This window comes from Rhincodon typus, chromosome 7 (genome assembly GCF_021869965.1).
Source record: "Rhincodon typus isolate 14 chromosome 7, sRhiTyp1.1, whole genome shotgun sequence".
Classification (NCBI taxonomy): domain Eukaryota; kingdom Metazoa; phylum Chordata; class Chondrichthyes; order Orectolobiformes; family Rhincodontidae; genus Rhincodon; species Rhincodon typus.
The window spans coordinates 87,191,738-87,217,521 of record NC_063338.1 but is presented as its reverse complement, the minus strand read 5'-3'; the positions used below and the strand labels follow the sequence as shown (position 1 = coordinate 87,217,521).

Here is a 25,784-nt window from a genome sequence, read left to right as displayed (position 1 = left end):
GCATTTCTGATGAAGGGTCTAGGCCCGAACGTCAGCCTTTCTGCTCCTATGATGCTGCTTGGCCTGCTGTGTTCATCCAGCTCTGCACCTTGTTGTCTCGGATTCTCCAGCATCTGCAGTTCCTACTATCTCAGGGTTCACTCCCTGCTTTCTATTTAGATTCTTGTGCCAGATAGCGTCCTGACCAGATATTGCATTAAGGATGTGCTCAAGCTCAGGTGAAAACATCAGAACTGAAAAGCTTTGGGCCTCAACACATTCAATGTACTGTTGACAAGTTTGCAGCTGATACAAAAGTAGACAAGAGGTGATTATGAAAATCAAGCATCTTAAGAGATATGTGGACAGGTTAAGTGAGTGGGTAAATGGGATACATTGTTGGATAATGTGAGGTTATGCACTTTGGCAGGAAAAATAAAGGGATGTTATTTAAATGGAGAAACACATTTAAATGGAGAAAACTGCAGCACAGAGAGATTGAGAGTCCTTGTGCATAAATCACAAAAAGCTAGAATACATGTCAGCAAGCAACAGGGAAGAGAAAGGGAATGTTAGCCTTTGCTTCAAAGGGAATGGAGTATAAAAATATTGAAGTCTTACTAAAACTATACAAGGTGCTAGTTAGACCACATTGCAAATACTATAAACAGTTTTGGTCTCCTTATCTAAGGTGAGATATACTAGCGCTGGAGGCAGTCAGAGAAGGTTCACTGGGTTTATTCTGGGTATGAATGGTTTATCTTATGAGGACAGATCGAATAATTTGTGCTTATACCCATTACAGTTCAGAAGAAAGAGAGATGGCCTTACTGAAACATTGGTGATTGTTTGGAGTTTTACAGGGTAGATACTGAAAGGATGCTTCCCATTGTGGAATTGTCATAAATCACAGGATATTAACTCAAGACTTAATTTGAACAGGAATTTCTTGTCTCAAAGATTAGTGAATCTGTGGAATTGTTTACTGCAGATGGCTGTTAAAATTGAGTTAAGTGCATTCAAGGCTGAGCTCGACAGATTTTTAATCACAAAGAGAATTGAAAGTTATAGGAAAAGGGATTTGAGGATTATCAGAGCAGCCATGATCTAATCAATTGGTGGAGCAGGTTTGATGGGCTGAATTACCTATTTCTGCTCCTTTGTCATATTGTCTTTCCTTTCTGACTGCAAAAAATCTCAGACTCCTTGTCAATCAAGTATCAAAGAATAAACGGGTCATTTTCCCAGTGGCAGCTAATGGGGTACCGCAGTAGTCACCGTTTGAACCCCCAGATATTCAGAATATACAACAATAATTTAGACGAGGGAACTAAAGATAATTTCCAAGCTTACAGATAACATAAACCTGCGATGGAGGGTGAGCTGTGAGGAGGATAGAGATGCTTCAGCGTGATTTGGACAAATTGAGCAAGTGGACAAATACATGGAAGATGAAGTATAATGGGGATATATGTGAGGCTACTTTGGGAGCAAAAACAGGAAGGTGGATTATTATCAGAATGGTGATAGATTGGGCAAGGCATATGTGCATCAAGACCTAAGTGTCTTTGTACACTAGTCGCTGAGAGTACGTGAGGGGGAAATCTCATAGAAACTGATAAGATTCTAAACAAGACTAGACACACAAAGTACACACAGGATCTTCCCGATGACTCAGAAGTCCAGAACCAGGAGTCACAGTCTGAGGATAGGGAGTAGGCCATTTAAGACTGAGACTGGTGAGCCTATGGAATTCTGTCTTACAGGAACTGGTTGAGGCCAAAGCATTGAATGCTTTCAAGAAGGAGGTAGGTAAAGTTCTTAGGGTTAAAGGCATCAAACAGTATGGGATGAAAATTGGGAACAGTGTACTGAGTTGGATGATCAGTCATGATTATATTGAATGGTGGAGCAGGCTCGAAGGGCCAAATGGCCTACTCCTGGTCTTTTTTTATATGTTTCCACATTCCTAAAATAACTCAGCTTTATAAATATTCAATGGCCTGGCCTCCAATGATCTCTGGGAAAGAGCGCTCCATAGACTAACAACCATCTGAAAATATTTCCCATCATCTCCATCTTAAGACACACTTAAGATGGGGAGATGAAGAGGGGATTCTGTTGGGTCCCTCGGGTGAGGGGCTTGTCATGTTCTGTGTGGTGAGGGTGTGGGGTTTTCTGGTCCCGACTGGTAATGGGGGTTGTCGCGTCAATGTCTGGGTGGGGGCGAAGCCTCTGGGAGAACTGTAATTGGGGGCTGTATGCTGTAAACTGGGTGGCCTGCTTAGTAGCTACTCAGGAATGAAAATACGTTTCTAATGGTGCAACTTTTCCCAAGCAACAGTTTGCTGAACTGCAATGGAACCATCTGAATTACATGATTTAAATGGATACTTTTAGAGGGTTCCATGTGTAGAGGGATCACTCAGTGCAATCTATCCCAAACAATTCCATCCGAGTCTGCTACGTCACGGATTTCACAGTATCCTTTGAGCAAGTCCAATCAAGTATCGTGCCATTGAAAAATCCAGGCTCTTGTTTGCAGGCTTTGCCATTTGTTCCAGTCCACAGCATCCTTTCAGCACTGTGGGGCAACACAATGGCTCAGTGGGTAGCACAGCCCCAGGGATCTGTGTTTGATCCCAGTCTCAGGCTGTGTGGAGTTTACACATTCTCCCCGTGTCTGCGTGGGTTTCCTCTGAGTGTTCCAGATTCCTCCCACAGTTCAAAAAGGTTCAAAGATGTGCAGACTTGTCTATAGTGTCCAGGAGGTGGGTTAGCAATGGTAATATGTGGTGTTACAGGGATAAGGCGTGGGGGTGGGGCTGGGTGGGATGCTCTTCGGAGGGGTCACTATTGGCTCAATGAGCTGAATGGCCTCTTTCCACTTTCTATGACTCTGTAAAGTCCTCTCAGAAGCTTATAAGTTTCATGAAGATCACTTCATTCATCTTAGCTCTAAAGGATACAAATCCAATCATTTCACATAAGACAATTCCTTTCCTCTCAGGAATCAACTGAGTAAATGTTCTCTGTGCTGATTCTAATGCAGTTATATCTGTACACTGCACACAGCTCTTCTAGACTTACTGCAGATCATGACTTGAACACAAAAATGAGGCTGACAGCCGAGCGAAGATATGATGGACAGGTGCAGTTTTTGAAAAAAAATTCATTCACAGAATGTGGGCATTGCTGACCAGGACTTAATGCCCATTCCCAACTGCCCAAATGGCAGTTAAAAGTGAATGAGAATACTGTGGGCCTGGAGAAACATGTCGGCAAGACCAGCAGCTCCCTTCCCTGAAGGATATTAGTGAATCAGATGGGATTTTCCTCCATCAATCAACAATGGATTCATAGCCATCATTAGACTTTTGATTGTTTCAAATTCTACTATCTGCTGTGGTGAGATTTGAACCTGGGTCCTCAGAACATTACCTGTGTTCCAGGATTAGTGGTCGAGCAAATAATACCACCAAGCTATTACCTCTCCTTCGGGAGGTCAGAGGTCTCATCTTTTGAATGAGATGTTAAGTAGAGGACCTGTTACCTTCTCCATCAGGTGTAAAAGGTCCCTTAATGCTTTTCTGAAGAGGACAGAACAGGCTCTCCCTGGTTTGCTTGACCAAGAATACATATCACAAGCACCATCACTGCAGCAGATTCCTGGTAGTCATCATGTTTTCATTTGTGGAACCTTACTGTGCATAAATCGATGGTTGCATTTCTTACACCACAACATCAACTTGAACTTAGAAGTTTTTCATTGGCTATGAAATTCTTTTGGACATCCTAATGTCTAAAAGACACTGTGCAGAAACAAGTCTCTCTTCTGTATTTTTTCACTTTAAAAAGGTTCAAGATTTAAATTGGAAAATGTTTTTAACTTAGCTTTAGATCTACTATTCCCAACATGAAATCTTAGAGGTGTTGAGACTGTCTCCAGGAACCTCTGAGTTTGATGCATATCATCTTCGAAATGCATCAACAAAAGGGCAACTTTCATTTTCTCTTTTGCATCAAGCATTATCCAAAACAATTTTGCATTGATACACAGGCAGCCATGTGCTAAAATGGCAAAACTGCTCACTTAAGGAGTTTGAAAGCTAAAGCAAACTGTATATGTCAGCAACAAAACAAATGTATATGTGCACATATACAATGTTCAGCAGTGCATTCTTGTGACAAAATGCATGACTGTAGAATAACAGTTTAAACAGTGGAAACAGATTAATGTATTTTATCAAATAAACCTGCCCTAAAGGAATGAGAAAACATGATCATTCTAACATAAACTGAGAGGAAGTGAAACACAAGTTCTTCACAATGATAAAAGGGTCAAGTAAAGTTTCTTTTATTCTTATATCTTCCATGTGGGTCACGGACATTTTAGAAAAACAACCAGCAAATTTAGCCAGGGGAGTGGTGTGCAAATATTGGCAATTCTGCACTGTACACCTCATAGAGTCCAAGAGTTGTACAGGACAGAAACAGTACTTTTGGTCCAACTCATCTATGCCGACAAGATGTCCTAAATTAATCTGGTCCCATTTGCCAGCATTTGGCCCATATCCCTCTAAACCCTTCCTATTCATATACCCATCCAGATGCCTTTTAAATGTTGTAATTGTACCAGCCTTCACCACTTCCTCTGGCAGCTCCTTCCATACACGCACCACCCTCTGCATGAAAACATTTACCCTTAGGTGACTTTCATATCTTTTCCATCTCACCTTAAACCTATGCCCTCTAGTCTTGGACTCTCCCACCCCAGGGAAAAGGCCTTGGCTATGCACCCTATCCATGCCCCACCTGAGCCATGAGCCATAGCAATGCAGAGATGATGCAGTCAACTTCGGCCTCTCTGCAAGCAACACAAAGCAGACGGTTGATACCTTTTCAGCAAGGAGGAGGTAAAATCATCCAGGGAGTTGACATAGCCCCAACTTCGTAGAATTCAGAGTTGGAAGTTTAGTATGGCACTGTCAAATGTCCGAGAGGATTACGAGGAATAAGCTTAAATAAAATGCACTTTGCAAAGAGGACTGAATGTCAGAGGGCCAGTCAACCATTTAACTTCCAGTTTAAAAATTCATGCTGTCTGATTGAGCTGTTTTAGTCCCTTGTGGCTTTCTAATGCCTTTTCAATACATGATTGAGACAATTTTATCGTACCATCTAATGCTATTGCATCTCCTTTCAGTTTTAAAAAATCGTTCACAGGCTATTAAATCCATTAACTGTGTTTGCTTGTCTTATTATGTAAGAAATCTCTCTATCTTTTGGAGAACCGCAGATCAGAGAAACAAGCAATTCAGGTCTTCAAACCTACTTGTCATCTTACTCTATTTAATCAAGTTCTATTCTTGCATGCTCTGCATTTCCTTTGACAGTTCTTTTATTCAATCTCTTGGAACTAGTTCCTCACCAAAAGTATTTGTGAATTCTGCTCAGTCACAGTTTGGGGCAGAGATTCACGCTCTGTGCAAAGCTGAGTGGAGAAATTTTTCCATCTTGTGACATTTCCACCTTTGCATCCTCTTGTTATCATTTAACGTTGATTGAAGGACATCGGCTCTGACTCAGTTAGCACCATTCCTGCCTCGAGGGCACACAGTACTGGGTTCAGGTCTCGTATTTCAGCACAGAAGTCAAGACCTGAAACTTCATCACCGGTGTTCTGCATTGTTGGAAGTGCTGCCTTTTGGATGAAATGTTAAACTGAGGCCTCTTTGATGTAAAAATCAAGACAACAGTATTTTAAAGAACAGGATTTGAGTTATCCTCAACAGGGTACCTGGTCATTATCACATTGCTGTCTGAGGAAGCTGGCTGCCACATTTCTATCATGACTTCAGTGATTATAGTTTAAAAGAACTTCACTAACTGCAAAGCACTTTAAGAGATAACATAGTGTGCAGCTGGAGGAACATGTTAGGCCAGGCAGCACCAGAGGAGCAGGAAAGTTGACGTTTCAAGTCAGGACCTCCCGACACAAAACATCAACTTTCCTGCTCTTCTGACGCTGCCTGGCCTGCTGTGTTCCTTCAGCTGCACACTGTGTTATCTCTGACTCCAGCATCAGCAATTCTTACTATCTCTAAGTGCTTTAAGACGTTTGCTGACTACAAACAGCATGATACAAATACCTCTGTTTTTTTTTGATTTTGCTTCCCCAGTTTAGAAAAATGGGGAATGATGCTAATGGCACATGCAAAATTCTTATGGGACTTGACTGGGCAGATGTAGAAAGGTTATTTCCCGTTGTGGGAGTGTCCATTATCAGAGGACATAATCTCAAAATAAGGTGTCGCACATTTAAGACAGAGATGAGGAGGAATTTCTTATCTCAGAATAAAGTGAATCGGTGGAATTTTTTACCGCAGGGGGGCTGTCAAGGCTGGGCAATTAAATTTATGCAAGGCTGAGATAAGCTAATTTTTTAATCATCACGTGATTTGAGGATTGTGAGGTAAGGGCAGGAGAGTGGAGCTGAGGATGATCAAATCAGCCACGATCTCATTGAATGGCGGAGAGGCTGAAGGGGCTGAATGGTCTATTTCTGTTCCGACGTCTTATGGTCTTATAGTCCTTGGAAATGACGGGCCGAAGGGCTAAAAATTAACGATGATACTCCACAGCTGCATGAGAAAATAGATGGTACAGGATGGGAAAATAAGCTGAGAAAGTTTAGAATAATACTTAACAAGCTGCATGGTCTTTAATGAGTCCCGTGAACATTCCTTTGCGAGCAGAAAATGACACCTGCACTTGTTTTCCCATCCTGTGTTGTGTGTACCAGCCAGCAGTTTTGTCTTGCTGTATCTGTTTGCTGTATGCTGGCTGTTTGTCACACTGTATAATAGAGACAGAGTTTCGTTCCCAGCTGCTGATGCTGCTGGACTTCATCTCAGCTCGGAATCGTAAATAGTGCCAGGAACCGAAGCCTCCAAACCTGCCATTGATTAAAGGGTCTCCCACAGGTAGAAGAACATGTTGCTTTTTCGAGAAAGGTGTGAGACTTGTTGCTTTTTTTCACCCCTCTTTTCTTTTCCATTTATTATTACCACTATAATAATTTATTATTGCCATTATAATCATTTATTATTATTTAGTAAACGTTCATATTTAAACAAGTTGCTGTTGTTGAGCCTCCTCTTAATTTTATTTACCCAAATCTGAACAGAACCACCTGAATACAAGCTCTGATCCAAGACACATTTTGGCGACGAGGATGGGATTCGTGATAATATTCAAGAGAATGGAAAGGGAACCTGACGCACCGGAGACCTTCCGTATTCCAGGATGGAATGCGGCAGACTTTGGACTCAGGTCTGTAGCTGATTTGTCAGCACGATGAGGGCCCCCGCAAGAATGGGGGCCGGTCATGACTGGATAAAGAGAGAAAGGAGGGTTATTTATACAGGCTGCTGTACACCAGTGCTTGTGGGAAACGGGCTTCCCCAGAAGCAAGGACAGTGTACCACAAATGGGATGGATATTGTTAACAGCTTTGCGGTCGACATGTAGGGAATTTTAAGAGTGCCAGGCCAGAAGCAGGCAGTTTGAGGCCACAATGATGGCAGTAGAACAGTGTAACGTTATGCTGACAGAAACAGGTAAGACAACATAAGGAAGTAAGAGAATTCAAAGCAGACGTGGAGGGAGGAAAGTAAAGCCATCAGAAGACAGGGTTTGCACTCTACTCCAACACAGAAAATGTTGAAAAAATGATAATATATCAGGAAGCTAAAGCTGTTCCAAATCAGCATTCATTCATTAAAGATGTGTGTGCCTTTCCGACTGACAAGCAATGTCACACTGCAAAGAGGCAGATTTCACAAAGTAAAATGCATCCAACTTTTCTGAAAGATGTTTGATTTCCAGCACTCCATATGATCAGTCAGGTAACACATCTGTGACCTTTACAATCAATCCAAATTCAACTCTACTTTCAGATCCTTTTAAAAGTCATGTTACTGCTATGAAATAAGGTGATTGCATCTCACATAATTTATGTGCCTCAAACCTGCCTGTAATATCTGCTCTATCCTGTCCAGTTACTGAAACAGTATTTGTGACGCAGCCAAAACCTTCACCTTCCCTTCACACAGATTGCATTAATATCAAACCCAATAAAAACATGTTTGGGCCTGTCAAGAAATTCAAACCCATCGTTAAGAAACCTGCACAGAAAGATGAGTGCTTACACAGTTCTCTTTTGGGAGCTATCCAATCAGGGCAAAGCAAAGAACAGCTTAGAAAGATTTCGAATACAGTGATAAATGGTAAGCTTAAAAAAGATTAATTTATTGCACCAGAGAATGAACACTGCACTTTTGGCATCAAGTGGAGCACACAGTGGAATTACAACTGAAACAGACAACTTCTGCAGTATCAAAAGAGTGACAGGATAAAGGGGAATATTCTCAAACAGGACAACCAGCCACTGCATCTCTTGCTCCTCCTCTAGATTTTCCAAAAGCTGAGAAGTTCACCACCAAACCTGTTGAGAATATAGAATGAGACATGAACTGCATTATTAGAAGCGATTCAATCTGGCACTGGTACAGCTCGTTTTCAGGACCCCTGAGAGGATGGAAGACAGTAATGACTGGGGAAAAGGGAGAACTGGAGACCAGGTTTCTGCGCTGTGCAAGTGCCCTGAACCTTGCAGAAGTGTTAACTCTTTATGGTCTGGTTTGAATGCACCTTTCTTTGTTGGTTGCTAAATGTCGTCTAGCATAATTTGTGCCTTTTTGTTCCCTGGAGCTTGAAATCTGGGGATACTTTGAAGTTGAGCGAGCTTTTTGGGAATGTCTGGTGATTTGAAAGTGTGTTGTGTGTCTGTATCTATGTGGAGCATGTATTGTTAATGCAATGACATTTTAAGAAACCATCATGGTTGTGCAAATCCAAAATTTGCGAAATGTCGATTCAAAAATTTGGTTTGTAGATGTTTATCTTTTGGAATTGGCTCCATGTTGTGGATGGACTTGGGTAAATTTTAATTCCAGAAATTACCATGTTTGGAATTTCATTTTCTGGCCAGAATGAACTTTCAAATATTGTTTTGATATGTGAGTGAATCTTTAATTTCGGATGATAAGATTGACACATTGTTAGTATCCTAGTGTTTGGCATATTGGAATGTTCAAAATGCAATGCCCTGTGTGTGAGGAGTTTCGGAAAGGCAAATTTAACAAAGGGGTGGGCTTTTCCTTCCTCCATGGAGGAGGAGAGGTGGATGACATAATTATGGGCAGGAGTTTACACCCCACCCCCTTTTGAATTCGTAGTAGATTAATACTAATTAACCCAGTCAATACAGTTTGGAGCTGGAGGAACACATCAGGTCTGGCAGCATCCGAGGAGCAGGAAAGTTGACGTTTCGGGCCTAGACCCTTCATCAGGACTGGGGAGGGGAAAGGAAGCTGGGAAATAAATAGGCGGAAGAGGGATGGGGCTAGGGGAAGGTAGGTGGGATGGCAATAGGTGGATGCAGGTAGGGAGTGATGGGGATTGGTCAGTGGGAAGGGTGGGGCGGATAGGTGGGGAAGGAGATCGACAGGTAGTGTCAGGTCAAAGAGGCGGGGTTGGGGGCAGGGGTTGGACATGGGATGAGGCCAGTGGTGGGGAGATTTTGAAACTGGTGAATTCAATGTTTAGCCCATCAGGCTGTAGGCTCCCGAGGCGGAATATGAGGTGCTGCTCCTCCAGTTTGTGTGTGGCATCAATGTAGCAGCAGAGGAGGCCCAGGATGGACATGTCACCCAGGGAGTGGGAGGAAGAGTTAAACTGGTTGGCAACTGGAAGGCGTTGTTGACTATAGTGTACAGAGTGCAGATGCTTTGCAAATCGGTCACCGAGTCTGTGCTTGGTCTCACCGATGTAGAGGAGGCCACATCAGGAGCAACGGATATAGTAAACCAGGTTGGAGGATGTACAGGTGAACCCCTGTTGGATATGGAAAGTTTGTCTGGGGCCTTGGATGGAGGTGAGGCGGGAGGTGTAGGAGCAGATGTAGCACTTCCTGCGGTTGCAGGGAAAGGCACTGGCGGTGGTGGGGCTGGTGGGAAGTGTGGAGCTGTCGCGGAGTGAGCGGTCCCTACGAAAGGCAGATAGGGGTGGGGAGGGAAATATATCCTTGGTCGTGGGGTCGGATTGCATGTGGTGGAAGTGGCAGAGAATTATACGCTGGACAGGGAGGTTGGTGGGGTGATATGTGAGGACCAGGGGAATTCTGTCTTTATTTTTGTTGGGGGGAAGGGGATTTGAGGGCAGAAGTGTGGGAAATGCAACAGATGCGGTTGAGGGCATTTTTGATCAACGGAGGGAGGGAATTGTGGTCCTTGAAGTGGGAGGGCATCTGGGATGTTCGGGAATGGAATGTTTCACCTTGGGAGCTGACGTGGTGGAGGCGGAGGAATTGGGAGTAGGGGATCTCATTCTTGCAGGAGGGTGGGTGAGAGGAAGTGTAGTCCAGGTAGCTATGGGAGTCGGTGGGCTTGAAATAGATGTCGGTGTTGAGGCGGTTATTAGAGATGGAGATGGAGACAACCAGGAAGGAGAGATGGTCCAGGTGAATTTGAGGTTAGGGAGAAAGGTGTTAGTAAGGTTGATGAACTGTTCAAGCTCCTCATGGGAGCACATGGCAGCGCCGATACAGTCATCGATGTAGCGGAGGAAGAGGTGAGGGATGGATCCAGTGTAACAGTGGAAAAGGGAATGTTCCATGTATCCTACAAAGAGGCAGGCATAGCTTGGGCCCATGCAGGTGCCCATGGCCACTCCCTTAGTCTGTAGGAAGTGGGAAGAGCTGAAGGAGAAGTTGTTAAGGGTAAGGATGAGTTCAGTTAAGTGAATAAGGGTGTTGGTGTAGGGGGACTGGTTGGGCCTGTGGGGGAGTAAGAAGAGGAGGGTGTGTGGGATACAAGTGTACAGGGACTGGATGTCCATAGCAAAGATGAGGGTTTGGGGGCGGGGAACTGAAATCTTAGAGGTGTTGTAGGCCATGGGTGGTGTCACAAACATAGGTGCGGAGTTCCTGGGCTAGGGGTAAAAGACAGAGTCAAGGTAAGGGCAGGAGCAGGCAGAAACAGTGGGTCAGGCAGGGCAGTGAGATTTTGGGAAGGAGATAGAACCGGGCAGAGTGGGGTTGGGAACAATGATGTTGGAGGCTGTGGGTAGGAGGTCTCCTCAGGTATTGAGGTTATGGATTGTCTGAGAGATGATGGTCTGGTGATCAGGAACATAGAACTGTACAGCACAGTACAGGCCCTTCGGCCCATGATGTTGTGCCGACCTATTATCCTACTAAGATCAAACTACCCTGCATACCCTACATTTTACTATCCTCCATGTGCCTATCCAAGAGTCACTTAAAAGTCTCTCAAGTATCTGACTCCACTACCACTGCCGGCAGCGCATTCCACACACCCACCACTCTCTGTGTGAAGAACCCACCTCTGACATCTCCCTTATACCTTCCTCCAATCACTTTGAAATTATGCCCCCTCATAATAGTCATTTCTGCCCTTGGAAAAAGTCTCTGACTATCTACTCTATCTATGCCTCTCATCATCTTGTAAACCTCTATCAAGTCACCTCTCATCCTTCTTCACTCCAATGAAAAAAGCCCTAGCTCCCTCAACCTTTCCTCATAAGACCTGTCCTCCAATCCAGGCAGCATACTGGTAAATCTCCTCTGCACCCTCTCTAAAGCTTCCACATCTTTCCTGTAATGAGGTGACCAGAACTGAACACAATATTCCAAGTGTGGTCTAACCAGAGTTTTATAGAGCTGCAGCATAACCTCACGGCTCTTAAACTCAATTCCCCTGCCAATGAAAGTCAACACACCATACGCCTTCTTTACAACCCTATCAACTTGGGTAGCAACTTTGAGGGATCTATGGGTGTGGACCCCAAGATCCCTCTGTTCCTCCACACTGCCGAGAATCCTGCCATTACCCCTGTATTCTGCATTCAAATTCGACCTTCCAAAATGAATCACTTCAAACTTTTGTGGGTTGAATTCCATCTGCCACTTCTTTGCCCAGCTCTGCATCCTGTCAATGTCCCGTTGCAACCGACAACAGCCCTCCACGCTGTACACAACTCCACCAACCTTCGTGTCATCGGCAAACTTGCTAACCCACCCTTCCACTTCCTCATCCAAGTCACTTATAAAGATCACAAAGAGCAGGGGTCCCTGAACAGATCCCTGCGGCACACCACTGGTCACCGAGTACAGTCATAATTGAGGGGGCGATAGGAGGAGGTGTCAGAGGGTTGGCGCCTGGCATCCGCAATGTAGTGACTAAAATGCCATACCACTACCGTGCCCCCCCCTCCCTTGTCCGCTGATAGTTTAATAGTGAGGTTAGGGTTGGAGTGGAGGGAACGGAGGGCTGCATGTTCTGTGGGGGAGAGGTTGGAGTGAGTGAGAGGAATGGAGAGGTTGAGGTGATCGATGTCATGACAGCAGTTGGAAATGAATAGATCAAGGGAGAGTAGGAGGCCGTGGGTTGGTGTCCAGGAGGATGAGGTTTATTGGAGCAGGAGAAAGGGTCGTCAGAGGGTGAGTTAGACCCTCTGTCAAAGAAATAGGCGCGGAGGCAGAGGCGGTGGAAATGGAGTTCAACATCCAGACGTGTATGGAATTCATTGATGTTCAGGCGGAGGGGAATGAAGGTGAATCCTTTACTGAGGACTAACCATTCGTCCTCAGTGAGGGGGAGGTCGGGGGTGTGGTGTGAATACCCAACTACCTTCTCTACTGTATCTGTAGCTCCTGGTGGGGTCTCCTCTACATCGTTGAGACCAAGCGTAGACTCGGTGACAGATTTGCGGAGCACCTGTCATCCATACGCTGTAATCAACAACAACGTCCCGTTGCGAACTATTTTAACTGCCCCTCTCACTCCCAAGGGGTACATATCTATCCTGGGCCTCCTCCAGTGTCACAATGACGCCACCCACAAACTGGAGGAGCAGCACCTCATTTTCCGCCTTGGGAGCCTACAGCCCGATGGCCAAAACAAAGAATTCACAAGTTTCAAAATCTCCCCACCTCATCCCATGTCCAGCCCTCCCTCTCATCCCTGCCTCCTTGACCTGACACTACATGTCCATCTTATTCCCCATCTATCTGCCCCACCCTTCCCACTGACCAATCCCCACTACCTTGACCTGCATCCACCTATCGCTATCCCACCTACCTTCCCCCAGCCCCACCCCTCTTCTGTCCATTTATTTCCCAGCTCCCTTTCCCCTCCCAAGTCCTGATGAAGAGTCTCAGCCCGAAACGTCAACTTTCCTGCTCCTCTGATGTTGCCTGGCCTGCTGTGTTCCTCCAGCTCCAAACTGTATTGATTCTGACTCCAGCATCTGGTGTTCTTGCTATCCACTAATTAACCCTTTCTGCTTGACGTTGAATGGATGCAGCTTGTTTGTTTTTTTTTTAAAATTGGAGACTCTGAGGCCTGAACCATTTGCAGAATTTCAACGTTGCAACACAGTGATGGATGAGGTACCCTCAACCCATCAAGCAATTCATCAATAACACATTCCAGTGTTGGGGAAGTGCTGTGGAAATATCAATTATAGTGAGTGTCAGGAATCTTTAAATACTGAGCCTGGGTACACTTACGCATGTCATGTTAAAAGCTATATTAGACTCTCATGCCCTGGTACTCTAAAACATTTAAAATGGAATAGTTACCTGAAATTTGAAAGGGATTCAGGAAAATGATAAAGTGCATTCACACACAGTCTCAATGGCCATGAACGGCGGAGCAACTCAGTGGGCTGAATGGCCTAATTTCTGCTCCTACGTCTTATGGTCCTAATTCATAAAAAATGGTTACCAACTTTAATGGAGCAAAGAGGATATTGAATGTGGACAAATTTACATTGAGATGTATCAAATATCTGGAATGAATTGTCAAGTATCTTTAAGAAAAAAGTGGGTCATCTTCGAGAAAGAACAAAGTGTGTTGTGCCCGAATCAAACAGAAATATTTGACTTTGTTTTAAAATATTACAAGATTATGGTCTATGGACTATCAAATCTCTACACATCTCTGGAACCAGATGGTCATAGTTAAATTGCTGGGCTCTTCCATCATTGAGGATGGGGATATTTGTGGGGCCTCCTCGTCCAGTCAGTTAATTTTCTACTACTATTTATGACTGGTTGTGGCAAGACTGCGTAGTTGGCTATGGGATCACTGTCACTGTCATCTCTGTCACTTGTTACTTACGCTGTTTGACGTACCAGTAGTTCTCTTTGGTAGCTTCACGAGGTTGACACCTGATTTTCAGGTATGCCTGGTGCTGCTCCCGGCACGCCCTCCTACACTCTCCACTGAACCAGGGGTGACCACTGGCTGGATGGTAATGGTTGAGTGGGGGATATGCCGGGCCATGAGGTTACAGATTGTGCTGGAGTACAATTCTGCTGCTGTTGATGGCCCATAGCACCTCACAGACACCCAGTCTTGAGTTCCTAGATCTGTTCGAAGTCTGTACCATTAGCACGGTGATGGTGTCACACAACATGATGGAGGTTATTCTCAACGTGAAGGCAGGACTTTGCCTTCACAATGACTGTGCGATGGTTACTCTTACCGATGTTTTCATGGACAGATGTATCTGCAGCTAGCAGATTGGTAAGGATGAGGACAAATATATTTTTCCCTCTTGTTAGTTTCCTCACTACCTGCTGCAGACCCAGTCTAGCAACTATGTCCTCGAGGACTAAGCCAGTTTGATCAACAGTACTGCTGCTGAGCCACTCCTGGTGGTGAATATTGAAATCCCCCACCCAGCGTACATTCTGCATCCTTGCCACCCCCAGTGTTTCACTGATTCATCAGCTAGGGAGGGTGGTATATGGTAATCAACAAGAGGTTTCAATGCCCATGTTTAACCTGAAGCCATGAGATTTTATGGGGCCTGGACTCAGTGTTGAGTATTCAACATTGTCAGGAGTCTGTTACAAAGAAGATAGGAGCAGAGGAGGCCATTCAGCCCTTGAACCTGCTGCACTTTTCAACATGATCATGGCTGACCATTAAGCTCAAAACCATAACACTGTCCTCCTCCATATCTCTTAATACCTTTAGTTACTAGAGCTATATCTACCTGCCTCTTGAAAACACAATGTTTTGGCCTCAACCACTTTCTGTAGTCATGAATTCCACAGGTTCACCACGCTCTGGGTGAAGAAACTCTTCTGATTGGAGTCCTAAAAAGTTTAATCCTTATCCTTAAACTGTGACCCCTGGATCTGGATTCTCCCACCGTCAAGAACATCCTTGTTGCATTAACCTATCTTTTGCGTAATCTTGTCAAATTTGTTTTGAAGATCCGTTTAAACCACATCAACTGAATATCATTTTTTTTGCCTTACCTTTCACTCTTTTCAGTGAATTCTTTGAGAATGACCCAGCCAACACAGGGCGCAACATCGAGGGCCGAAGGGCCTGTACTGCGCTGTAATGTTCTATGTTCTATGTTCTAAGAACAGTGTGCCAAAAATCTCACCCTTTCTGCCACCAGTATTTTTGGAGTCTCCTGCCTCAGTTTGTGACCTTAGACGTGCCCAAAAATTCAACTTTTGACCTCCATATTTAAGAAATGACATACTTATCTTTGAGGCAAGACACTAAAAGTTCCCTAGTTTGGTTCCTAAAAGAATGAGGGCTGATTTGATTGAAACATTCAAGATTTGGAGGTGGTCTGATGATGTAGACACTGAAAGGTTGAGCCAGATTATCATCTTGAAGGTGTGAATCATCATTCAGGGCATTTTCTATCAGCCTCCTGACTGGTAGTGCCAGACATGCTATTTTCAATGTTGGGAAATTGGCGACATGATAGAGTTAGGTCTTCTGACTCCGTGGAGATGATGACTTTGGAGCAGCCAGAGTAAAAGATCTACCTCTGTTGGCTAAGACACTGGCCCAGCTCAGGAGAACACTCTGAACCCTCCACACCCTACTTCCCTTAGCTCCCTCACATTTTCCTCATCCCTATAACATGCTAATGTCCCTCACTTCCTAATATCAAATCTGGGCCCCACTCCCACCCAACCTACTGCATTATAAGAACATAAGAACGTAAGAACTAGGAGCAGGAGTAGGTCATCCGGCCCCTCGAGCCTACCCTGCCATTTTATAAGATCATGGCTGATCTTTTTGAGACTCAGCTCCACTTACCTGCCCACTCACCATAACCCTTAATTCCTTTACTGTTCAAAAATTTATCTAGGCTTGCCTTAAAAACATTCAGCAAGGTAGCTTCAACTGCTTCACTAGGCAGGGAATTCCACAGATTCACAACCCTTTGGGTGAAGAAGTTCCTCCTGACCTCAGTCCTACATCTGCTTCCCTTTATTTTGAGGCGATGCCCTCTAGTCCTAGTTTCACCTGCTAGTGGAAACAACCTCCCTGCCTCCACCTTATCTATTCCCTTCATAATCTTACATGTTTCTATAAGATCTCCCCTCAAATGACAAATCCATTGCCCTATATTCCCTCAATACCCACCCCAACCCAGTATCCACTGTAAACAAAAACATGAGTCCCGTAAGACATTTGAGAAGTCATACATTTGTCAAAATAAACAAATATTACCTGGAGGACAAATTGGTAAATTCTAAGCCTCTTAACAGCTCATAAATATCCAAGCTCACATTGTCCTTGACAGCTGTGTCAAAGCCATTTGTGGGATTACGAGTCAGCCAAACATTCATAACAAATTCCATTCAACATCTGTATCAACATGCAGTTTGAACTAGAAATGCCAAAGACATTGAAGACATTCATAAGTTCAACCATCTTTCAGAGCTCTCAAACTTTCATACAAATCAAGGCGCTGGGTCATATTCTTATTCACTGTATAGATATAAACAAATATAGCAGATGATACATCATTTCATCAGACAATGTGAATTTGGAATCACTTTTGATGTAAATTTCACATATTTCATCATTCCAAATTATGGGTCTTACATGACTCAAGCCAACTCTGGTGTGAGCTACATTGTTATTCAAGCGTAGCCCAACACACCCCATTGGAAGGCCTGAAGTGTCTATTTCTGCAATGGAGCTGGCATAGGAGGGAAAGCAGGGTGCAGGGTCCTGACTTGCTCTTTATAAAGCAGGCTTAGTGCAATTCAGTCCCACATTGGGATGGGAGTATCTAGTCCATTACTTTCTCTGGTTGGCGAGTATAGAACTGGACACCTTTTTCTAGGCTAAGGGATTGATCATTTCAGATGGAGTTGAGGAGAACTTTCTTCATTCAGAGGGTTTCGACTACTTTCAATTCCATACTGAAGAGTGTTGCTGCCGTTCGCTCATTCAATAAATTGAAGGCTGAGATCGATAGGTTTTTGGACTCCAGAGGAATCACAGCATATGGTGATCTGACAGGAAAGAATAATTGAGGTTGGAAGACCAGTGTGATCTTATTAAATGGTGAATTAGACTCAAGGGACGACATAGACTTCTCTTGTACCTACTTTTTAGCTCCTTTGTGCTGAAAGCGACACATTCAGCTGAACCCAAACAAAATAACAGAATTGACCTCATGCTAAAATTCTCATTGTGCTCTGGACACACATACTAGAAACTCTCAGGGATACCAGTTTTTGAAGGGCCCCTGCTGCCTTTTAAAGCTCTCTTGCAAGTAAAAGGTGGCTGCACTGCAGAATGCCTCTGACTGTCCATCATGTCCAAGTATGAGCAGGGTAGGTGGGTTAGCCATGGAAATGCAGGGTTATAAGGATAGGCTAGGGGGTGGGTCTGTGTGGGCTGCTCTTTGAAGGATCGTTGTAGTATTGATAGGCCAAATGGCCTGTTTCCACGCTATAGAGATTCTATGATTGTATGACCTGGGTGTCTGATCCATTTTCCTTAAGATGGCCAGGACTTTCATTCCTTTAAAACCCCTGTTAGAGGCAGAGACTAGTCAAAAAGCTCTCCACCTCCTGCTTATCTCCTGGAGGGGTTAAACCACCTTTCAGGTAGTTTTGCTCACCGTGCAGCCAATCTTTGACTTTCTCATTGCCATTAAAATAACAGGGAAATAACAAATGGAATTAAAATGGAGCAATCTGTCAATTGTCAAAGTTATCAAATGTCACAGCACCTAACACAATCACTGTGCCCACAGACCAGCTGTACATTAATGAGCAACAGGACTGATACCTGAATAACACACCTTCAAGTTTGTAAAGGAGTGTTATTCATGTAGAGGCCCATATGCCGTATCAGTAATGCCTCACTGATTTTCATTAGCTTCCTTTTTCCTGAAGTGGTAATTTCTTTTTTAGCCAACAGAAACTGTGAATGACAGATAGCAATAAAGAAGTAAGTTAAATACTCCTTCAGCATCACAGATTGAAGGGAGTGGCTTCCCCATAGCAATCACTTTGTTCACACAGGTGCCTAATACCGAGGAATTTTGATCAGGCTGCACAAATGTACTATGAAGCCGAGTAGTCATGGAAACATTTTTCATTCCCTTGGAAAACCTAGCACTTTGAAAAGTGGCATTGAGCAAGCTGCAGGCTTCATACTAGAAGGAGCAGAAACTAAAGTTATGTAGTCAAAGAAGCACTGAATACCCATTCCATAATTCCATCATTTCCTACCTTACCCATAGAAGGCAGTAGAGACCATTTGTCCAGGGCGTCAATGTAAGATTGATAGAATTACCACTGGCAATATTTTCTCTTAATCATTTGTTTTATAAATAACCAAATGTTTTTAATAGGTAGGTTTTTTCACTAAGCCATTGTAAGCTTTGACATGCCTCACTCACAAAATGTCAACCTCTTTGACAGGGAGCAAAAATGCACCGGGAAATGTAATTTTTGTATTGTGGGCTTCTGGTTTTGGCACTAATGTAGGCAGTCAATTGAGAGAGAAAATGAAAGGGGTAATCAGTCAAAGCACTGACGGCAGATTAATAGACCTCTTTTTTTTTCAGAACAGTGAGCTCCTACCTATAAACAGCTGGCTGTTGAGCTGTAAATGGATGTGTCCATCAGCGGGAGCCTCCTGAGCTACTCGTGGCAGGTGATCCACTCGGAGTGATGCTGCTTTGATATTCCGCTCTGCCTTGACGTAATGCCACTGATTGTCATTCAATGGCGAGGCTGACTCCACTACAACTGCAAAAGGGCCGTTCCCCACATCAAGTGAGAAGAGGACTTCCACTGGAGCTGCAAAATCCACATGTAACACAACGACATGAGTATCATTCAGCTGGATGGCAATGTGCTCCAATTCATCGACATGGAAGATGAACCTCTATTGAAATGGAAATTGTCTTTCTGATCATGCATGGATTCTTTTGGTGGGCATAGTGAAAGGACATTGACTTCTTTCATTTCCATTCACTCCTAAACTTATTCTAAAAGAGGATCAGAGGCTGAGCGGTGACCTTATAGAAGTTTATAAAATCATGAGGGGTGTGATTAGGTTGAATAAACAAGATCCCTTCCCCAGAGTTCAAAATTAGAGGTTTAAGGTGAGAGGGGAAAGATTTAAAAGGGACCTAAGGGACAATATTTTCATGCTGAAGGCGGTGCATGTTTGGAATGAGCTGCCAGAAGAAGTGGTGGAGGCTGGTACAATTACAACATTTAAAAGGCATCTGAATGGATATATGAATAGGAAGGGTTGAGAGGGATACGGGCCAAGTGCTGGCAAATGGGACTGGATTAATTTAGGATATCTGGTCGGCATAGGCAAATTGCACTGAAGGGTCTGTTTCCGTGCTGTACATCTCCATGATTCTATGACCAGTTATGCTCCTTAAATATATTTTCCCTTTACAGACTTCACCCGACCGAGGTGCAGGTTCAGTAAGTTTCGAGCACCGCTTTATAGCTCGCTCGAGTAGTCATTCATTTTTAGTTGAATTTGTTCTTGAGATATGGGCATTGCTGGTAAGATCAATATGAATTGCTCGTGCTGACTCAGGCTTGTGTGGGATGGAGTCACATGGATGCCAGATGAAGGATTTTTTTTTCCTTTACTCAGTCATGGGATGAAGGAGTCGCTGGCTAGACCAGCATTTATTGCCCATCCCTAATTGCCCAGAGTGCAGTTAAGAATCAACCACATTGCAGTGCGTCTGGAATCACATGTAGGCCAGACCAGGTAAGGATGACAGTCTCCTTCTCTAAAGGACACTTGTGAACCAAATGGGTTTTTCCAACAATCGGCAATGGATTCACAGTCATCATTAGATTCGTAATTCCAGATAATAGCCAAATTAGCCCAGCCACTAAGTGTTGGTCTTTGTTTTCTGCGGAACCAAAAGTGTCAGTTTCATGGGCCCATCCTGTTCCCACATTCTTGTGCTCGCAGGTGAGCCACCGTTCCACAGTGGTAGTGTCCTACCCTCTAAGCTAACAGATTCAAGTCCCACCTGCTCCAGAGTCATCTCTGAATAGGGTGATTAGAAAATATCTATTCGTGTGTTTTCTTCTCACAAGTCATGGGACTGTATTTCAATGGGATAAACTGACTCTGCACAGGGGCAGGCAACCAAAGAACAATGTTAATAAGAGCCTGGGGTGCTGGTCTGTCACCTCTGCACCTGAAACTGCCAACCTCCCCGAGGAAGGGCAGGACAAACAGGTTGATTGGGCACGTTTATAAGATTGCCCGTGGTGGGTGGGGACAGGCGCTATTGAGCTGAACGGCTCTGGTCTGTCTGGAACAGGGTCAGCAGCCTTGAAATTTTTCTATGTGAGTTTAAAATGTGGAACTCTTGACAAAACAAAGCCATCCCATTTTGGTAAAACTTACATTCATTGAACATTTCCTGGCTCTCTGGGTGGCATGGTGGCTCAGTGGTTAGCACTGCTGCCTCACAGCACCAGGGACCTGGGTTCGATTCCACCCTTGAGCAACTGTCTGTGTGGAGTTTGCACATTCTCCCCGTGTCTGCATAGGTTTGCTCCAGTTTCCTCCCACAGTCCAAAGATGTGTAGGTTGGGGTGGATTGGCCATGCTAAATTGCCTGTAGTATTCAGGGATGTGTAGATTAGGTGGGTTATAGGGGTATGGTCTGCGTGGGATGCTCTGAGGGTCGCTGTAGATTTGTTGGGCCAAAGGGCCTGTTTCCACACGGTAGGGATTCTCTGATTGATCTCCATCTACCCAAGCTGACTTGAAGATGAGATAGATTCTATTTTTTTTTAATATAACCTGTTCAGAGAGGTTATTACATCTCTGGAGTAGGTGGAACTTGAACCTGGGCCTCCCGGTCCAGAGGGAAGGGCATTACCACTGTGTCATAAGAACTCTATTAGTTTTTTATTTAACCTATTTTTCTAATCAAACTGTTCAGAGATGTTATTACACACCTCTGGATCAGGTGGGACTTGACCTGGACCTCCCGGGTCAGGGGTAGGGACACTACCACTGAGCCACAGGAACCCATGGGACAGATTTTAAAATTATTAAGAGGTGAGAGCCAGAGCCATGAATGTCACATCATTCCTGAAAGTGGCCTGCGTCTCTCAATTGCCACCTCCATTTCTGTGATACCCTGCCCCCACCAGGTCATCCATCCCCTAGGGCCATTAACAGATCGACTGAGACATCTCTTCTCCAATTGGGCTTCTGCCTCGATGAAAATCAGAGCGACCTCCTAATTCCTGCTGCCAATGCAAAAATCCATCCACAGTCCCTGTGCCTCACCCACTAACTCAGTGCTGCATTAATATTTGTGAGCAAGGGAACCTTTCTGCCTTAAGTCTCTTATATTTAATCATATCTGCCCACTGATTCTAGGCTTGTCAATCACTTGAAAGATTCTGTTTCTAGTCCTCCTGTCTTGTCCCTTCATAACTTCATCTCTTTGAAATCATCCCTCTCGACTTCAAATAACTGTCATTGATGGAGTTAATTGGCACATTCAATTCCAATTCTCAAACCATATACTTCAATCCCAGGTTGTGGTTTTGAAATATTAGGAGAAACCAAAATTGTAAGTGGAAATATAAGTTGTCTGTCGCACAGAAGCATTTTACTCGTCACAAGAAATACATTGACGATGATAAGGGGTATTCATTTATTGTAGATTAGTTGCAGAGGCAGAAAGGGAGAGGATGGATGAAACATTCCCAAATAATTGATTCACAGATTAGGGAATGTGAGTTAGTGAGGCCATGACCATCACCGTAATTTGGGTGTCAGACATGGCTCACAGTGGGTGGATATCTCACCTCTGAGGTTGACAGGTTGTAAGACTTGAGCACAAAAATCAAGGTTGATGTTCCAGTGCAGTACTAAGGGAGTTCTATATTGCTGGAGGTGTCACCTTTCAAATTAAATATTAGAATGAAGTTCCTTGCAAGGAGATGCAAAAAATCCTCTGGCATTTTGTTGAAGAAGAGCAAAGGAACTCTCCTCAATACATTCTCAAGTCAATACCAAATTTATTTTAAATAAACAGACAACATGATCAATTACACATTGCTGTTTTGCGGGAGCTTGCTGTACACTGTTGGCTGCCTTATTTGGTGTTTTGTAACAGTGACAACGCAGGAACAGAAGTAGGTCATTCGGCCCATCAGGTCTGCCTCTGACGGCAATCATGTTCAACTGAACACCCCAAAGTCACGGACCCAACTCATCCCCATACCCCTGAACTTCAAGTTCTTCATCAGCTTTAATGCACATTGGGACATGGTTGTAAAAGATGCTACGTAGTTACAAGGTATTTTCATTATTAGGCAAAGAGTTGTCAAAACAATGAGAGGGCAGATGAAGACAGAAGGAAAATGTGAAGAGCACAGTTCACTACAATAAAGAGCTAGCGCCACAAAGACCCTTGGGGTTCAATGTTCTTCCCTCTGTGCTAAAATTTCCATTCTTGAAGCGCTGCTGAACTTTCTTTGGAAACTCCCATCTCTCAAAAAGTTTGTCTGATTTGCAAGCTGTGAGAATGTAGTCTCAACACTTTGAGTTTCATTGATAGGAGCGATGAACGATATCTGCATTATTCTCTGAAATAATGCAGCTTACATTCAAAACAAGATCTAAAAACAAAATCACAAGGTTAAAATGTGGAATGGGATGGATTGATTGTGGCTGGCATTCATTTCAGCTGCTGGAGGTCACTTACCAAATGTAATGCCTACCCCTGTGACTTAAAGGTTTTAAAAACCTCCTTAAATACTGTTGTAATGCATTAAGATACATCTTTTGTTTCACTTGTTGCCTCTAACAACACCAGTTGTAAAAGGACTTACATGGACCATAAAGAAAACACTAGGAACCATGGAATTTGCAACTGCACAGCTTTATCTTAAGTTATCGTTATACTGGCAATTTGGCTGTTGAAGTAGCTATTATAGCACTATTAATACCAACAATAAAACACTGACTGGAGGTGTCATTTTTTTAGCCAGGCTTATTACTGGTCTCAATTGGTTAAAAGTAACAGTAAGGTTTAAGTAAACATATTTTAAAATGGAATTTCATACAATATGGTGCCCAAATTTTATTCAGGAATGTCAGTTTGAATAATGACATGCATTTATTTTTCGAAGAGAAAATGATGGCTGAGAGCTCCATTACGCAGTATCTGCCATCTAATATTGCTGACATCTTTTCATCCTATACATTTACTGGAATGACACCAGGATTGAAGGATTTTAGATAAAAGGAAAGATTAGTGAAATTGGGCTTATTCCCCTTGAAGCAGAGAAGATTAAGAGGTGACCTTATAGAAGTGCTCAAAATTACGATCAATTTTAACAGGGTAAAGAAGCTTATTCTGTTTCCACTAGTTGGTATGTCAGTAACCCGGGGGTCACAATTTCAAGAGAACTAGGGGTGAGATGAGGAGAAACCACTCAGAGAGTTGTTAGGATTTGGAATGCGTTTCCTGGGGGAGTGTGGAGGCAGATTCCATAGGAGGTTTCAAAAAAGAACCGAAGATATATTTAGAAGTGATGAAGCTGGAGGGCTGTGGTGATAGGGCTGGAGAATGGGACGAACTGGGTCGCTCTTTAGGGAGCTTGTGCAGACAGGGTGGGTCGAATGGCCTCCTTCTGAACTGTAAAACTCTATGATTCTATGAGAGGGCACAGTCTGCCCTTTTAACGCTCCAATACATGCATATCAAGATGAAGCACTGAGGCCTCAGAAAAACAGTTGAATTGCACCCTCACAGCTTAAATTGAGACACACTGGCAATACTGGGTACAACACCCATCAATCATTGATTCATGGGCATGGGGTGGGGGTGGGATGGGGTCACAGCCCAGTCACACAGAGAACAATGAGGCTGATCTCCAGTATTCAATCAAAAATAGCTGGATCTTAAAGATCGAAACCTTAGAAGAAAGCTGCAGAGATATTGAAAGATTTGCAAAGGTGATCAATATCAATGCATTCAAAGGTTGAAGCAGCTCAGGTTCAGGGGATATTTTGACAGACGGGAGAAAATATGTCTTTATATAGCTGATGATCCATTGGGGCACTAGGACAAAAAGAATAGATTCAGCCAGGATAGCAGGCTCATTTATGAGGGTGGTGGAACGAGTGATGGATAAGGATGCAACAATGAAACCAAATGAGCTGAAGTGTCTTTTTCCCCAATGTTATTCTGCTCATGTATTTACTCCAGTTTCATCTCGAGGCATGTACATACTGGTATTTCATGATTCAGATCCACTTTCTGTATTTTTTTAATCGTCGATCATAAGATGTAAGTGACACTGGCTAAGTCAAACTTAAGGTCCAATCCCTAATTGCCCTGGAATTGAATGGCTTTCTCGGCCATGACTGAGGGCAGTTAAGAGTCCACATTGGTGTCAGTCTGGAGTCACATGTAGGCCAAACCAAGTAAGGGTTTCCTACCTCAAAGGAAACAAAATGTGTCTTTATGACAAGCAATAGTGCGTACATATCATCATTAAGCGGGCTAATAATTCCAGATTTTGATGATTTTGAATTTGACCCTCTATCTTAGCTTGATTCAAAGACATGTCCCTGGAACATTAGATACAAGTCAAACAGAAACTGCTGGAAAAACTCAGTAGGTCTGGCAGCATCTGTGAAGAGAAAACAGAATTTAGGATTTGAGTCCTGTTACCCTTCCATCAGCATAAATGCCACCTTTTTCCATCTGCATTAAGTTCTGAAGAAGGATCAACGTAATTGAAACATTAACTGTTTTCTCTCCACAGATACTGCCAGACTTACTGAGTTTAACCAGCAATTTCTGTTTCAGATCCCCAGCATCCGTAGTTCTTTGTTTTATTCCTTTGAGCAAGAACCTGACTCCATCCAAAGGAGAGTTTCCCCTGATTCCCATTGACTCCAGTTTTGCCAGATGCCACACTTGGTCAAATGCTGCCTTGAAGATAAGAGCAGTCACGCTCATATAATGTCTAGAGTTCAGCTCTTTTACTCATGTTTGGACCAAGTCTGCAATGAGGTAGGCTGCTGAGAGGTCCCTGCAGAACCCAAACTGAGTATCTTTGAGCAGGTTATTGCTTTGCAAGTGCTACTTGATAGCACTTTTTGATGGCCCTTTGCATTGCTTTGCTAACAAAATTCAAGCCAAAGGGAGTCTTCACAGTTAAACCTATTGTATTTCCAGCTTACATCCATATTTACTTCTCCAGTAGCATCTCACAGACAGCAATTCCACTGCTGTCAGGGTTTAGTAAGAACATGATTCTACTTGATTGAAATCAATCACAGTGTGAAAACAGGCCCTTCGGCCCAACAAGTCCACACCAACCCTCAGAA

At 43.6% G+C, this 25,784-nt stretch overlaps 1 protein-coding gene across 1 annotated transcript in view; it reads right to left on the bottom strand.

The window, feature by feature from the left end:
- LOC109930579 (contactin-associated protein-like 5) overlaps positions 1 to 25,784 on the bottom strand; it is a 1,093,911-nt gene that overhangs the window by 202,231 nt on the left and 865,896 nt on the right. The window contains exon 17 of the mRNA XM_048598831.1: positions 19,004 to 19,222. Coding sequence (XP_048454788.1) covers positions 19,004 to 19,222 — 219 coding nt within the window. The remainder of the gene's footprint in view (positions 1 to 19,003; positions 19,223 to 25,784) is intronic.